Below are 17,232 nucleotides of genomic sequence, written 5' to 3' on the forward strand. Positions count from 1 at the left end.
TTTTATCTCCATAGGATTATTACTATTAATTTGGTAATGTGCAGTTACATTTATAGTTCATGAAGTAGCATCAGTAGTATTCCAGTTTTCACTCCAACACAAGGATTTATGGTACCTAGAACATTTTAAAAAATGCACTTGCAAAGATCCCCCAGTGGTCACATCACTGTAACTTCTGAACACTTTCTTAACTTGTTTTCTTTAGCAGCACATTCACCAAACACACATGTCACAGATTTCATGACTGCGTGGGCCACCCTCAATTAAGACTATTACTACAAACATACAGAATCAGAGAAGCAACTTTTCCAGAGAGGCAACTGACTGGATCCTTATATTTAGGTGACTGGCCATTTAGGTTAGCCAAACATGGCTAACTAATTTACAATCTCTGCTATGTCAAACCAAATTTTTAAATTGAACATTTTCAAGTCACAAATTAGAACATTCGTATGGGAACTGTATAGTAAAGCCATGTTTGACTTGGAAAATCCTATTGGAAACAAAAAAACAAGGAGATTTATGGAAAATATGATATGATAATAAGATAGTATAATCTCTTCAAAACATTCCTGGTGAATCTTTGCTTTCAAACTGGTAAGCTGACTTGTCTGTGCTGTTAAAATGTGATTTTATTATTCATGTCAGTATCAGACCACTTCAAACTGTGCCAGTGTTCAGTGTTGAGGTCAACAAAAAGCACAGATTAATTGATGTCACAAATGGTAACAATACCTCTGGTGTGAGACAGACCACCAGTCATCTCAACTGTCGTCTCATTTTCATCTGGTAAATATTCCAAAATATTACAGTGCATTTGACAATAATGTATTGAAGTCTAAAATGCTACACACAACCTTTTAAAGCACAGTGCATAAAGGGTGAGAGGACTAGCTGTGGCCAGCAGCTTAGAAGGGTTGTAAAAGCAATTTGCTCAACCAGTGATGATCATGGTACATTTTACCCACACCCTTGCAACACGCACACACACACACACACACACACACACACACACACACACCCACATACTGGATAAAGCTGCCAAACTATAAACTTACCTTTGCCTCTGTTATTGGTAAATCTCTGCTGCAGCTGCTTGCTTCATGCCTGCTTTGGCAACGCTAGCCGAGGACCTGGCATTAACACCCACGCCATCTGTACCTGTAACTGAAATATGCACAATATGCACAGCAATGGGGCAAGGATTAACGCTATACCCATGTCACATTCCACGTCTTGTCTGGCCTATATCATGTTAAATGTGATGCAGAGTGTAAGCTTAATAGGAACGTGTTCTTTGCAGCAAAGGAATTTGCAGCAGTTCCCCCTCAGGGGATCAGCAAAGTGCCACTGAATCAACAGGGTTATGCTATTAGAGAGTAAATTCTATCATATCAGCACTGACTGCATTGTGCTGGAGAAGTGCCAGCAGCATGTATCGCATATCCACATTTATTGAGCAGAGCAGAGCAGCCTTCAGTTATGGTTGTGCACCTGCTAAGAATTCAAACTGAGCCAAGTATAACAAAGTTATATACTATACTGTATATATATCCTCTCTTAGAAGGAAGAGCAGAAACCCTCATGGAAGGACAAACCTCTGCACGGTATGTACCACCGTCAAATAGAAGAAGTGGCTGATATCGAAAAATCCTACCAGTGGCTGGACAAAGCTGGACTGAAAGACAGCACAGAGGCACTAATCCTGGCAGCACAAGAACAAGCTCTAAGTACAAGATCAATAGAGGCTTGTGTCTACCATACCAGGCAGGACCCCAGGTGCAGGCTGTGCAATGATGCCCCTGAGACAATCCAGCACATAACAGCGGGGTGCAAGATGCTAGCAGCCAGGGCATACATGGAACACCATAACCAAGTGGCTGGCATAGTGTACAGAAACGTCTGTACTGAGTACAAGCTGGAAGTCCCAAAGTCAAAATGGGATGCACCTCCAAAGGTGGTTGAGAATTACCAAGCTATGATCCTGTGGGCGTTCCAGATACAAACTGACAAACTGGTAATGGCCAACCAACTGGACATAGTAGTGGTAGACAAATAGAAGAAGAAGGCCGTAGTGATAGATGTAGCAATCCCAAGTGATAGCAGCATCAGGAAGAAGGAACACAAGAAGCTCGAGAAATACCAAGGACTGAAAGAAGAACTAGAAAAGATGTGGAAGGTGAAGGCACAAGTGGTCCCCGTGGTAATAGGAACATTGGGGGCTGTGACCCCCAAACTGGGAGAGTGGCTCCAACAGATCCCAGGAACAACATATGAGATCTCTGTCCAGAAGAGCGCAGTCCTAGGAACAGCTAAGATACTGCGCAGGACCCTCAAGCTCCCAGGCCTCTGGTAGAGGACCCGAGCTTGAAGGAAGGAATGCAAGACCACCCCAAAGTGGGGGGCGAGTGGAGAATTTATTTGTGTGTGTGTGTGTGTGTGTGTGTGTGTGTATCTCAGTATATGTGAAAAGCATGCTTATTATTATTTAATTTTCATTTTGTGTAAATTTAGTCTGCCAGTGCAGTTTGGTGCATATGAAATGTATAGTTCCTCAGCTTGTAGGTTTTCCTGCAATACATAAAGACAGCTAGGATGTATTGTTAATCATTGCTGGAAAAGGGGGTGTAGGGATTCAGTGTGGTCTAGTTGCAAAGTATGCAGGAGGTACTGTATGTGCTGTAAAAGCCATACCTGAATTAACACTGTGTACTTGAGTTGTTGTTGGCTTAATTCATATCTGTCCACTGTTCAGTTCTGCACCAGCAGCCAGTATGGAAGACTCACCATGTAATTCACTTTGCTACTGCACAATAATCCCCTCATTATAAAAACATTTTCCAAGGAGTTATCTAACTGAGGAAGTGCTGTACTCATCTGCAACACTGATGCAGAATCACAGTCTTTTTACACCTACACAAAGCGGTGGAATATTTGAATGTGCGTGTTTGTGCCTGTGGGTGGGTAGCAACACAGAGCACTGCCCTCGACTGATACGGTGGTTTTGCTATTGACACCACTTGGATCAAAAAGTAGGTCTTAACAAAAGTAAACAAATTAGTGAAGCTGTCTGCTTTGAGGCAGAAACAAAATGAATTTTTTAAAATGGCTAAGGGAAAAGGGTTAAAATTTATGAGTGGGGACATTTGCATGTTCAACATTTTCCTGCTTGGGACATGTGCTGCTGCCTCACATGCCTTTAATTAGTTAATTATGACCATGTCATTAATATCAATAATGAATTCTCAAACAGGGATGTTTTTTTGAGTTTGTGCATTTGTCGCCCTAGATAGTATTAGCAATGGCATAAAGCTATAATGAAAATAAGCAGATAATGTATAACAAGTATAAATGAGAAAGAGAGGCAAATGAAAAGCACAGCTAGACAGAGACACATGGCAGATTTATTACCTCTAGCAGGCGGCTGGTTGTTGGCATTCAGAACCTCACCACTGATGGTAGGAGAGTTGGCTGAGTCAAATGTTAGAGGGTCCAGCACAGATTTTTGAACTCCTCTGCAGATGGAAGAGCACTCTTGGGGCACATTTTCCATCTTCTTCTGATGGGTAGCCCCACTCTCTTTCCTGTGGTTTGGAGGGTGAGAAAGCTCTCTTTTCCCCTTTGCATCCTTGGTCTTGAGAGTCTCACCCAGTGCTAAAGGTCTCTTTGGAGGCGGTAGAGCTGGGAAGTCAGCCAGTAGGTCATAAGCCTCCTGCTGCATTGGGGCTGCTGGTGGTATATTGATTTTTGAGTTTGCCTGAGGTGATTCTTTGCCATGGATAAGAAGCTGCACAGGGGCGGTCACACTGCTTCCCACAGCGACAGTGGGGATATCATGTGGGTGGATTGAAAGGGGAATCTCCCACTCCCCATGTCCCACTGAATCTCCTTGAGGCAGGAGGCTCCATGAGACATGATATCATGGCAGATCGTGGCAGAAAGTCCTTCTCTGAACTAACTGATGCGGAATCCTGTTTGCTGTCAGAACTTAATTCATCAGATGCATGTACAAGTACATATTCCTCCATCTGGGAGCCACTGTTGTCACACACTAAGTCGTCATTGCTGCTGTCAGTGCCACAGCTTCGAACCCCAGGTAGAGTAACAAAATCACTGTCATTATCACTACAGATTCTGTCTGAGGTGCTTCTTATATCTTGCCCACCCTTGCTTTCACATGTATCCCCAGGAAGTTTAGAAGGACGTGAAAGATCTCATAACAGGTGAATGTCTTCAGGTGCAGAGCTCTGGTTGTCTGTTCTGCAGCTGGACTGGAGAATCTTCTTTAGGGGATTTTCAGCACTCCCTTGTTTGCCCTTCTCCTGATGATGATGGTGAACTTTTCACAACAGTAAATATTGCTGCAATTTCATGAGCATTTTATAATCAATTAGAATTAATAATAATGTTTTGATCATTTTGGTTTGAAAAAATGATATGCAGTAGATAGACTACAGTAAACACAAAAAACTATGTAATCCAAAGTCATCATACACACCAATTTTATTTCCCTCTCTGTCAGTCATTCTGCTTCCATCACTGAGTTCAATACAAATGCAGGCTTGGCAACATGGGGTTGTCTGTGGCCCAGGAGATAAGGGCAAGGAAGGATGAAGACAGTGTGTTGTTGCTGCTTGTCCTCTGGTGTGTTCACACCCACATCAGCTGTCTCCTTCTGCTCGTCCTCAACCCTAGACAGGAAGACAGACACAGACAGGTGTGGCAGGGTTAACATGTGCATAATAAACCACTGCACCACTACAAGGTTCATTTACTCAAAGAGTCTATGAACAACATAGAGTATGCCCACAAGTTGTAGTGCATACTGTGTGTGTCATGATAATTTCAGTGCCACATTTGGCTGGACTTACAGTGTAGTTGAACCCAACATTTTGCCTGAAATAATCAGAATCAGAATCAGAATCTGCTTTATTGGCCAGGTGCGTCGGACACACAATTTGACTCTGGTACATCGGCTCTCAATGTGTATGTACACATCCCCATGCAAGGGGCAAGTAAACAATAAACCAGCATAAGGCCGTGTAGCAACAAAATCAGTAGTATTAACGAGCAACAAACAGTCCAAACAATGCAAAATAAGCAGTATAAACAGAGGCAGTAAACAATGCAGACAGACAAAGGAATGCTGATTGTCAAATGAGATAAATAGGAAAAAATTGGGGGGGTGTCTGTGCTTATTGTCCGGGTGCTGGATTTGGTTTTCCCCAGCCTCACCTGCTGCTCCCTGTCTGTCAGAAAGCTAGTAATCCACTGACAGGTGGGGGCAGGCACAGTGAACTGGGTCAGTTTGGAGTGGAGGATGTCCGGGATGATGGTGTTGAATGATGAGCTGAAGTCAACAAAGAGGGCCTGTGCATAGGTCCCTGGGGAGTCGAGGTGTTGCAGGATGTAATGCAATGCCATGTTCACTGCATCGTCCACTGACCTGTTTGCCTGGTAGGCAAACTGCAGGGGGTCTAGCATGGGGTCTACGATGTCCTTTGGGTGGGTCAACACCAGTCTTTCAAAGGACTTCATAACTACAGATGTCAGAGCGACAGGTCAGTAGTCATTCAGTCAACTAATGAGGATTTTCTTCGGGACTGGAATGATGGTGGAGCGTTTGAAGCAGGAGGGGACCTCACACAGCTCCAGTGACCTGTTGAAGATAAGTGTGAAGATGGGGGCCAGCTGATCAGCGCACACTTTCAGACAGGAGGGGGTCACACATCTGGGCCTAGTGCCTTTCTGATCCTTTGTTTTTTAAAGAGGCCACGCACATCCTTTTCACAGATCATAGCTCCTCTGTTTTGATCTCCCTTGTCAGTGAGTTCCTGGCCTGGCTGTACACAGTCCTGTCTCCACATCTGTAAGCCTCCGCTTTGGCACAATGAAGCTGCTTGAGTCTGGCTGTAAACCAGGGCTTATTGTTGTTGTATGTGCAGAAGGACTTTTTGAGCACACACACATCCTCACAAAAGCTGATATAAGATGTGTGTCAGTGAGTTCATCCAGGTCTGTAGCTACAGTCTCAAATACACTCCAGTCTGTGTGGTCAAAGCAGGCCTGTAACTCTGACTTAGCCTCCTCAGTCAAGCTCTTCTCTGTTTTGACCATAGGCTTCACAGCTTTAAGTTTTTGCCTGTAGGTTGGAATAAGTCCAAGGGCTGTGTGGGGGACAGAGCCATAGGCGTCTTTTATTGTTGTGTAGCAGTGGTCCAGTGTGATTTTGGGACAGGTGACATGCTGTCTGTATTTGGGCAGTTCGTGGGAGAGATTTGCCCTGTTAAAGTCCCCTAGAACAATGAGTGGAGAGTCAGGATGTTCTAGCTCCACGATAGTTATCTGTTCTGCCAGTAGTAGTGCGCTACTGTTGGCCTGTGGTTTTATGTACACTCCAATTAGAATGAAACTGTTAAATTCACAGGGAGAGTAAAAGGGTTTGAAATTGATAACAAGAGTATCTAGGTTTGCGTTACATGTCCTCTGTAGCACTTTGACATCTGTGCACCAACCTTCATTTATGTAGAAGCAGATTCCACCTCCTCTCATTTTCCGTAAGACAGCTCCGTAACCCGATTCACTTGGAACACCTGGAAGCCTGGTACTTGAACCGCGCTGTTCGCGATCGAATAGCTCAGCCAGGTCTCCGTGAAGCACAAAGCAGAAGAGCATGCAAAGTCAGAGTTAGTCCTATTGACGAAAAGGATTTTATCCATCTTGTTGACCAGGGAGCGGAGACTTGCCAGGTGGATAGATGGGAGTGGAGTTCATGTTCCTCTCTGGCACAGCCTCACTAAGGTGCCCGCACACTCTCCCCGGCAGCTTTTTTTCCAGGTCCCGTATATTGCTGCTGCGCCTCTGATCAGAATGTTCATACAGCATTCTTTGTTCACAAAAGTTGGAGGAAGGTAGTTTGGTGTGAGTTGTCCAATATTTAACAGTTCTTCTCTGGTAAAAGTAATCCGGGAAGAATTGCACAAGACCAAGAAAACAAAGAAACACAACAAACACAAGAGAGCACGAGTAACCACGGTCGCCATCTGCAGTCGGCACTGGAACTAATGCAGGAAATAAGGTCCCTGGCTCTCCATCCTGTATGTGTGGTCTGAACCCAGCTTCAAACAATGACTTTTTAATGCGGCTACTCTTTAGTCACCGGCCTGTCAACTGTCGAGCCACGATGCAGAACAGACTGTCCAGTGAGACCCGGGACACTTATGACAATAAAGATGTCATAGAAGCACTAGGCCACCAATTAGCAGATGGTGCACATCATAATACAATAGGTCTATGACTACACATCAGCCCACCTGAACAACACTGTAATATTGGGATGTGAGTTAGAAATAGGCCTAACATCTCATATATCACATGCATCACTTTTCCATAGACCTATCCAATTTAGGCAAATAATGTATCAAAACATACATGTGTACATGATAAGGGCCAAATTCCTTTATTTAGGATTTTTAACATTTACAGTATTGTTCAAAATAATAGCAGTACAATGTGACTAACCAGAATAATCCAGGTTTTTAGTATATTTTTTATTGCTACATGGCAAACAAGTTACCAGTAGGTGCAGTAGATTCTCAGAAAGCAAACAAGACCCAGCATTCATGATATGCACGCTCTTAAGGCTGTGCAATTGGGCAATTAGTTGAAAGGGGTGTGTTCAAAAAAATAGCAGTGTCTGCCGTTGACTGTACAAACACAAAACTATGTTGTACAAACGTTTTTGTTTCTAGGATTTAGCAATCCTGTGAATCACTAAACTAATATTTAGTTGTATGATCAGCACTTGTTGAACATGCATTTGAAATGTGTGGCATGGAGTCAACCAACTTGTGGCACCTTTCATTGCCATGTAGCAATAAAAAATATACTAAAAACCTGGATTATTCTGGTTAGTCACATTGTACTGCTATTATTTTGAACAATACTGTATAACAGCAGTGAGAAAACCATAACACTTTTTAATGACTTAGCACCATCTATTACTGAAGATATTTTGTCTTAATAGAAAGTGATTATTGATAGATTACTACCATTTGCATTACAAATACACAGATTTTTCACAACCTGGAAACCTAAAAAACTCGCATTAATGGCTCATAACTGATCTTTAAACCCAGTATTAAATAATTTATTGAACATTAATAAATCCATTGGTTGCTACTTATAAAGTGCTTGTACCTGAAATATTAAAAGAAGCACCAGTCACTTCATTCTACTCTAAGAAAATATATAAACTTATTAAGGTAATATGAAGCATATAGTGTAAAAGGTAAAAACCACACTGTACAGTAAGTGTTCTATAAAAGGTGCAACTTTGAGACACATTACAAAGGATCAGTCAAGGTAAGTCACTGTAATTGATCTTGACTGACTAACTACGTTAAGAACCAAAACCTGTTTTACTGTGTAGCCTATAATCGGTCCTACAGTGGTCCCCACTATACAGTAAGCATGCCCAACTCAGCCTTACCGTTGACTTGGCTTGGTGTCTGAAGGGGTGTTGTCTTCATTCTGCCATCTCTCCGATGGTCTCCGACCTCTGCCATACTCCTCTTCGGCCTCCTTTGCTCTACTCCAGATGTTTCTGCAAGCACGATCCAAGTTCTTCTGGCACATTCAGATGAATCCATATAGAGCGCGGAAAGGGGGGCAAATGCGATCCAGTGATTTTGTGCTGGCATAACAGTTTCTTAGATGCTCACATACACATGGGCTAGTCGATCTTACTACACTGTTTGGAAGCATTTTTTAAATTAAACCGGCTGAAATTCCAAAATGATTATTTAAGGCTAGTTTACAATATTTCTCAGTTCAAAACATTGTAGTTCCGAGTTTATCTCTCCTAATAGAGTGTAATTTTTTGTTACAGTTGTTACAGCATAAACATAAAACTCAAATAGTACATGATTAATCTGTGAGAACATTTTAGTGAATGAGTGTATCACTATTACAAGTAAACATGCATATTTATTTCGTAATTTTCCTGTGTGAATCACTCGGTAAATTTTGATTTATTTCCTGAAAACAGATGCATTATAGGTTATGTCCCAGGCTGATCGGGAGGGCCAGGAGCAGTTCAGTGTGGACAAAGTTTAACTTAATGTTGCGGGAGGACTATTTATGATGTCCATGATATGTAGGAGGCCAATGCGCATTTTATTATCCTGAACGGCGCATTGCGGAAAACCAATTACAGCGGTCATATGCAAAAGTGGAAACGACATTTAAATTTACTGGCGAAGGTTCCAGTCTGTTAAGCATCAATTTCACGTTTAGTGAGCACAAAGTGGACATCTATGTTAAACTGCTGGGCACTCTTGTGATTGATCCTAATGGATGTAGACAATGGCCCCTAAATCTTACTATAACAAATTGAAAGGTGGATTTAATGCTTCATATTAATGTTATTATTATTAAGGCCTATTATCATTAGTATTGTCGTTGAATATTGAATATTTCTATATTTAATAGAATATGGATAGTCTATATGTTAAAAAGTTATTTAATTACTGTATACTGACCCTTTAATGCATCTTTTAAGAAGGTGGACAGATAAAACTGGAGGGGATACCAAGAGTGCCAGACTGAGGGAGGGTGAGAGAGAGAGAGAGAGAGAGAGAGAGAGAGAGAGACGCGCAGAGAAAGAGTAGGTCTGCAGTCTGAATCTTGGCGTCGCACGGACCCGAGACGACGCTGTGACCAAGCGCTGATATACTTGGAATAAATACATCGTGCATATTTCTCTCTATACATTAAGATCACCGACTACACTCTGCCGTTTGTCGAGAACTTCTAAGAGGCAATTTTTCTTGGATCCGGATAACATTTAGGCTCCATCATTCGCCTTTCGTTCATTTGAATCTCGGTCTAATGGCAAGTTAAAACGTGGATTATCTGCACCACAAATGCAGCTATTAACTGGGAATAAATTGACGAGAAGGACAAATAAGTGCTGTCGGACAAACTGAAGGAGGGATCTCCTGTTTTGCCGTGTGTGTGGTAAAATCAGTTACATATGTGGAGTCGCCAAGGGATTTTCGTGATATTTTACGTGGGTAGATCGGTGACCACTTGAATCACATCTCTCTCTTGGCTTGACTCTCCCCTTTACCCCCCTCTAGGTGTGAAATCTATCTTCTCAGACAGAGACTCTGAACCCCTCGGTCCCCGCATGACATGGTTCAGTCCAGCTGCGAGATCCGAGCCTCCTCCATGCGCTGGGATTTTTCTCAGAGCCGACACCAAGTGAATCTCCTTTATCTGACCATCTGAAAACTATCGTGCCTGTCAGACCAGAAGAAAAGCCTTGCCATGACCATCGCTTCAAATCAGGACGGAGCAGCTGGACTAAGCAGGAGACGGGAATACGTATGCAGGAAAGGGGATGGAATACGGATTTTTGCTCTAATGAAGGCGGGAGTGCAGGCGCACCATTGGAGCCGGGTGCTGTTCTTATATGTGGGACTACTGGCCGCTTCAGTAAAGGGTAAGTCCTTATCTGTACAGCTGAAGACATGCAAAATGCAGCAGGCTAACACTCCGCCCACACTCTCTGATCTCTGACTGAATGCAAATCAGCATCAGCAACATACACGCATTCATTCTAAAGGCACATATACCTTACTGTGATGTCGCTGTAGCAGCCAAAGTTATTAATAAGGGAGAGGTTATGTGGCTATTTTGTTGACAGCGGATCCCCAGGAACTGCCACTGAGCCTCTGTCTTTTCTTGACTGTCGAAGAGTTTCACTAAAGGACTGTTTGGGGTATTTTTGAGGAGCACGGATTGATTAAATTAAATGTAGGGATGTTTAAATAACATTCTGTGTGTGTTTGTGTGTGTGTGTTGTTTCCTGTAATGGGGGTTTCTCGGGTAAAGAGACGTTAGTGCAGGAGGAAATCACTTAAGGGGGTCAAGCAGGCGGCTGATTATTATGCTGTTCAGAGTCCAAAACTGTGCGCGCGCGTTGTGTATGTGCGCGCGTGTGTGGAGGGGGATGTTCTATCTGAGTTTCTCCATAACATAAGATTCCCCAATTGCCCAAGTAAAAATTTGTGAACAACATTATGTGTAGTTTTTTCCATCTTTTATTGTGTGTGTTGGTTAATTGAGGGTGTAGGGGTAGGCCTAATTAACTGACGCTGGGTTTTCGATCTTTCATTAATTGCAAATGAAAATCTTGCAACCAGAGCTGGGCATTCAACAGATTATCATTACTATTTATTTACTTTCATGTCTGCGCAACCTAATGTGTTTCCGAAAGAAAAACCCAGCTATTGATGCATGCTTATACATTTTTATTTCCGTATCCACGAGCATTCAATTATGAAGGAGAAGTTGCCTTATTTAGACACCAGGCTTTTCAAGAAAGAGCCGCAATGTTTTTTCTTTTCTTTTTTGTTGGCCACCCCGAACAGGTCGTTTGGCTGGGAAAGCCAAACGTTTTATCACTGCCTTGGCTCCCCACCACAGAATGGGCACTATTTTTAGCAGAAGCAAAAAATACTGCCACTGCCACAATATGAATTTGACAGTGAGTCATGCCTCTGTGTTCACCCACTCATACCTTGGGTTGGACAACACAGCCACGAGTGAGTGGGAAATGGGCGCATGTTCAGCATTGCCACTGTAGGTCTCAGAATGTACAAGTTTATGCTTGAGCATTATGCTTTTACAGAAACGTCAGCTCCCATGTCTTCCACTATGTAATTCTGACTTTGTCAGCCACTTTTGATCAAACTTGTGTTATCAACCGCCCAGATGGGTTTGTCACATATTCAACTCAGTCCCAATGATACTGATAAATCTCCTGACTTTCCTGTGGAGTAAATCTCATCGCGGCGAAGGATGCTGCTTATTTTATTTGCGTCCGGGGAGCTTTTTATTGCCCACCCTCTTGCCATTTGAGACTACGTTTGGAGCCAATAAGGGATTCTAACTTACTGCACATATTTACATACAACAAGGAAGGCTGGACTATCTATCTACCCCCCTGTAACAACGTTTACTCTAAGCGAAATCAGTAAATACGCTTGAATACCACACGGCAGCGTTGAGGTGGTCTGGCGCGTCCCTAGGCGCTGCAGCCACCAGCAGTTTCCCCATCCTCCCATTGAGCGGCACCAGAGCCTCACACTTTGCTGGGAGGCGGAGTGGAGAGGGAAGAGGAGACCTGGGATTCATGTCATTTCTTTATCTGCATACCTAATCTGACCAAAGCAAGGCTCGCCAACTAATGATCATCAATAGCTGATACATGTGAGCGGTTAAGACAACAGCATTTCGTTTACACGATCTTTATTTGTTAACCCGTCTCATTTCCTAAAAAATATGTGGACGGCTTCTGAAAGATATACATTAAAAAAAGTGTAGTCTCCATGAGATCAAAATCAGCTGTCAGGGTGGACTCGCCGCTCAAAAAGCAGTAATCAACCATTTTCGCGTACAGAAAGGGAGGGGATGGGAATGATAGATGAGGCAGATTGGGGGTGACGTGTCTTGACTGGTGGGTGTAGAGGCTCCCTGCACTCCAGCTCGACTTGTATTAAATCACTGATCAGCGGCGCATGAGATACTCGTTCAGTATGTCCATTTACAGGCATAATCACGCTTCGTCCTCCTCTCCTCGCAACCACGCTCTCCTTTATTAAAGGCACTGCGTTGTGCTCATGATGCAACTTGCAGTAATGTCATGACGACCGGAGGGCTTGATGCCCCCTTCCTTTTTATCTTTTTCAATTCATGACATTGACTTCGTGCAGTCTTGAAGAAGAAAGATGTAGGCCGAGCGTGTGTGTGTGCGCGCGCGCGCTTTGGGGGGTAATAGCTGCGTGTGTGTGAGCGTGAAGTTTCACAAATAAAACAAAAATTTATAAGATACCTGAACATTCCTATTCTAAAGACCTTCAGCCACAGAACAAGGCCTGGGTCCTGAAATTGATATGATTTTAGCTGGGAACATCTATTCTTGACACAGCTTTTGATGGATCGAATATCCAGAAACTCCAGAGCAACATTTTCAGCACGACAGACAGCGCTTGGGTGAAGACTTCTTCAGCACCATGAACAGCTCCAGCCAACCGCCTTAGCAGCAGCTGCTCCTCAGTGGAGGTCTAGCCAGCTCTCCAAATCCCAGTATGTAGAGCCAGCTGTTTTAATAGCTCTGAGCCCTCAAAATCTGGTTTTAAACCCCTGTTTGACAAGATCATCAGGTTTCTGGTTTTATGCTGCATTTATTAAGCAAAAATGCCAAATATTACCTAGTTCCTGCATCTCAAATGTGAGGATTAGCTGTTTTCTTTGGCTCATGTGATATTAAACTAAGTACCTTTGAATTTTGGTTGGATACAAGCTGTCTGAATATGTCAACTTTTTAAAAATTGTATTATTGTGTTTATTATTCTGTATTATAGTAACATTCGTAATTTTTGCTGGGAACATCTGAAGATCTTCAAAGATCCAAGTAGACTGCAACTTCCTTTCTAGAAATCACCATAATTTAGGGACTGTGTTGCCTACCTAATAAAGATACAGTATGTACCAATATTGTTGTGGTACTGACAACACATGGATAAAAATGACATCAAGGATCACTAGCAGAAGCAAACTTAAACACAAACCAGTCCATATGCCCTGTGTATCCCATATGTTTTTTGACATGCTTGAATGGTCTCCTTACTTTGCCCTTTTTCTCATCTCCCTCCTATTTCTACTCTCAATCTCAAATCCTCCACTACCTGCATGTTTTGTTGCTCCTATCTTCCGTCTCTGCTTTCTGCATTCACCACCGAGCAAAAAAAGAGCTGAGAAACAGATGACATGACCTATTTACTTAAAAGTGAGAAATGTCTGGAATGCTAAATAAATGTGTATTACTATGTTGTTACTTTTCCTACTTGTATGAAGGAGATGGATTGGGGGAGAAAGTAGCAGCTAAGATGAAGATGGAGATTGTAAAGTGGTTGCACTGGGAGGAGAAACAGCAAAGCAGCAGGAAAGAATCAACTTTTAGGGGAAATATGAGGCAGAGAGGGGAGAGGACTGTTGGAGTAGAAGGGCAATAAGCTTATACCACCTGAGAGGTAATCTGGGCCCTATGTTTTTGTATCTTTTGTGTGCCTCTATTTAGCAAATGATCTATTTGGAAGGCTCATTTTGTTATCAAGCATCAAGCAGTCTCCCCTTTCAACAACTAACAGCGTGTAAGTAAACTGTGTTTGTGTCTGTGTGAGTCTGTAAGTTGCCACTCCTCTTCACTCTAAAATGATTAGACTAAAGTGTTGACAAGCAGGTCATTAGCTGGCCCAAAAAGGGCCACTGAGGCAATGTGTATACATGCCTAGGCGTGCGAGCACATACGCAGCTTTCACAAAATGCAAGTGTTTTGCCCTCATGAACACCCTTATTTTGCTTGCCCACATGCTGATGTGTCATCCTGCTCCTGTCTCTGTCCTCTCTTTGTACCTTCTCCCTGTATCTTTCCTCCATCCATGGTGCCACCTCCTGTTTCTTCCTCCACCCTCCTCTTTGGTGATTCACAATGTCATCTGTCTCCAGATGGCCAAAGCTCTGTCGCTGTGCTTCATCACACTGATCACAACCACGGCAGTGACACACACACACACACACACACACACACATACACTCTCTCAAATATGCCTAAAAACACTCATGTAGCTTTTCACCAGGGTAAACAGCATCATTGATTATTACACACACAAAAATATGCACGCCAGACCATTAGACTTCATGAACTTATAGCCAGATGTACATTTGCTGAATTTTCCTGATTAAAGTAGCACTCAATTAGATGATGAAGAACATCTAATTCATTTTCAGTAAAATTCAATTGCTTTCTCTGCTGTCTCATGTATTAAATACTTAACAGTGATATTTGAGTTTGATGGTATTGCCACAGCAAATGAGTTTTCATTTATTAAATATGAGGCATACACATTCAGAGCATGCCATTCATTTGTCTGGGGGGAGTGGTTGTAAAGTCAATAGTTCAAATCTAGCACAAGCAGGAAAAAGCTTGGCAGAAAACAAATGAGGAATACCCTTGTTTCTGTTAAATATATATGACTCTGGGCATGTCCCTGAACATGGCATTAAATTAATAAATGTATGTTTTGGCTACTTTACTTATCCAGGGAATATAAATTTTGTACTGTTGCTCTATTCTGGCAGCATTTTTGCCTCATATTCACAGCCTACTCTGTTGAGCTCTACTGCAGCCTCTTACTATTACCATTTCAGCATTTAAGGACCTTGTATGGTGGATGGAGAAGTTATAGCAACTTTGCTCCAGCTCCTAAGGACTCCTAAAAAAAAGTTTTTCTTGCCCACATTTCCATGAAGAAGTGAGCAAATTGGTTATACTGATCAGCTCATATGTGTGGAAAGACATTGTATGTCTGAGAATGCCATAAATATTAAGGCAGCCTTCCCTGGATATCTAAGGGTGGAAATAAATAAATTTTAAAAAGCAAAGCTATGGAAAAAATATTAAATCTTCATTCATATTCTTCTCATCCAGTTATTATCAGACATTAGAAATTATGCAAACTATTGTAAATACCCACAAAGTGAGAGACAGCTATAGATGCCCTGTCTGTCACAAAGCTCAGGCAGAGTGTTCTTTTGCTTCCTGATTTACACTGTTCTTATCACATATCAGTGATCACAAGGAGTGAAGATTAGATCCTGGACAGGAGGTATCTTGTTTTTGTCCTTTTCCTGTTTCCTTTCCTGTACCACTTCTTTATCTATTCAACATATAGACAATCTGGAGGGGCTTGTATTCCTACACTTGTAAGTCCAATTTTGCATAGGAAGCATATGTCATTTATATCCTCTCTATTTCTCAAATTTAGAGCTGGGATATTGCAGTAAGACCTAATGGGGAAGTGTTTAAAGTTTCTAAGTAAGGTTTCAAGCTTTTTGGTCAAAGAACAGTACAAAGAGAATCTCAATGCCCCTCTCACATGTGTGTGGTAAATATAAATATACAGTGAGCAGCTTATCTTTACCATAATTGGGGGAAAGAGATCAAAAGTGCAAAAAATAGTAAAGAAAAATAAATAACTATTTGAGCACATTTCTCAAAATGTAAACCTCTTCATTTAATGATGACCTACAGTATATGTTCTTTGTAGTCAATGTTCCCAGGCAAGCTTCTATCCATCTGAAGTGTGCCTGTTAGAGTTAATCACCCTCACAGTGTCCAGCATCCAAACCACTTTAACCTCATGCTACAGCAGTTGGCTGCTGGCTCATGGCTTGTGGTTGGGGACACTGCCCAACTGCCAACCTCTCCTGGTGTTTGTGCAAGTGTTTGTGTGTATGTTTGTGTGCGTGCATGCGTGTGTAGTTTTTGCAGTGTCATAATCATTTTTAATTATATATTTGCTCTGGGTTTTTCTAGCCATCATCTTTAATCTCCATGAGAGAACAGTTGGCTAATAGAGATGTTTTGTAATAGAGATGTTTTGTTTCTTTTAAATACAATTTGTTTAGAGTTCTTTGCAAATATGGTCCTGAGTCACCACCTTCAGATGTGCTACAGACATGACCTCATACTTGGACTTCAGTGGTTTGTGTTATGGTTGGGGCTCCCTTACCAGGGGGTGAGAGAGAAAAAGGGGACTCAATGTGCAAACTCTGGTGCTAGTGAGGAAGTGTCTTCATTGCAAAACAATAGAAAGAACTAGAGAAATGCATTTCCTGTTGTAAATGCATGTGGATGCTGATAAGCTGAAAGATCATCCTGAAAAATACAGGCAGGGATGTCCTTGAAGAGATGAACAGGTAGATACCTGAATGGCCTGTATAGCTAAAAGTATGCTGGACTTATAGAGTGCCAAAAAACAGGTGGAAGATCCCAGAATAAGAACTAGAAAAATGCATTTTCTGGGTGTCACTGTCGCTGCCCACGTGAGCGTTGAAGTCCCCCAGTAGAACAAGTCACCAGTCGGAGTGTTTTCCAGCACCCTTCCCAGGGACTCCAAGAAGGCTGGGTACTCTACACTGCCTTTCGGCCCATAAGCACAAACAGCAGTGAGAGACCTATCCCCGACCCAACAGCTCAGGGAAACAACCCTCTCGTTCACCGGGGTAAACTCCAACACATGGCATCTAAGCTGGGAGGCTATAAGCAAGCCCACACCAGCCCGCCGCCTCTCACAGCGGGCAACTCCAGAGTAGTGGAGA

At 42.5% G+C, this 17,232-nt stretch overlaps 1 protein-coding gene across 2 annotated transcripts in view; it reads left to right on the top strand.

Annotated features, from left to right (window-relative positions):
- Window positions 1-9,668: 9,668 nt before the first annotated feature.
- csmd2 (CUB and Sushi multiple domains 2) overlaps window positions 9,669-17,232 on the top strand; it is a 366,263-nt gene continuing 358,699 nt past the window's right edge. For both annotated transcript variants that reach the window (XM_020624534.1, XM_020624535.1), the window contains exon 1: window positions 9,669-10,507. In XM_020624534.1, the coding sequence (XP_020480190.1) occupies window positions 10,333-10,507 (175 nt within the window). In that variant the 5' untranslated portion in view covers window positions 9,669-10,332. The remainder of the gene's footprint in view (window positions 10,508-17,232) is intronic.

The sequence above is a fragment of the Monopterus albus genome, unplaced genomic scaffold (genome assembly GCF_001952655.1).
Source record: "Monopterus albus unplaced genomic scaffold, M_albus_1.0 scaffold329.1, whole genome shotgun sequence".
Taxonomy (NCBI): domain Eukaryota; kingdom Metazoa; phylum Chordata; class Actinopteri; order Synbranchiformes; family Synbranchidae; genus Monopterus; species Monopterus albus.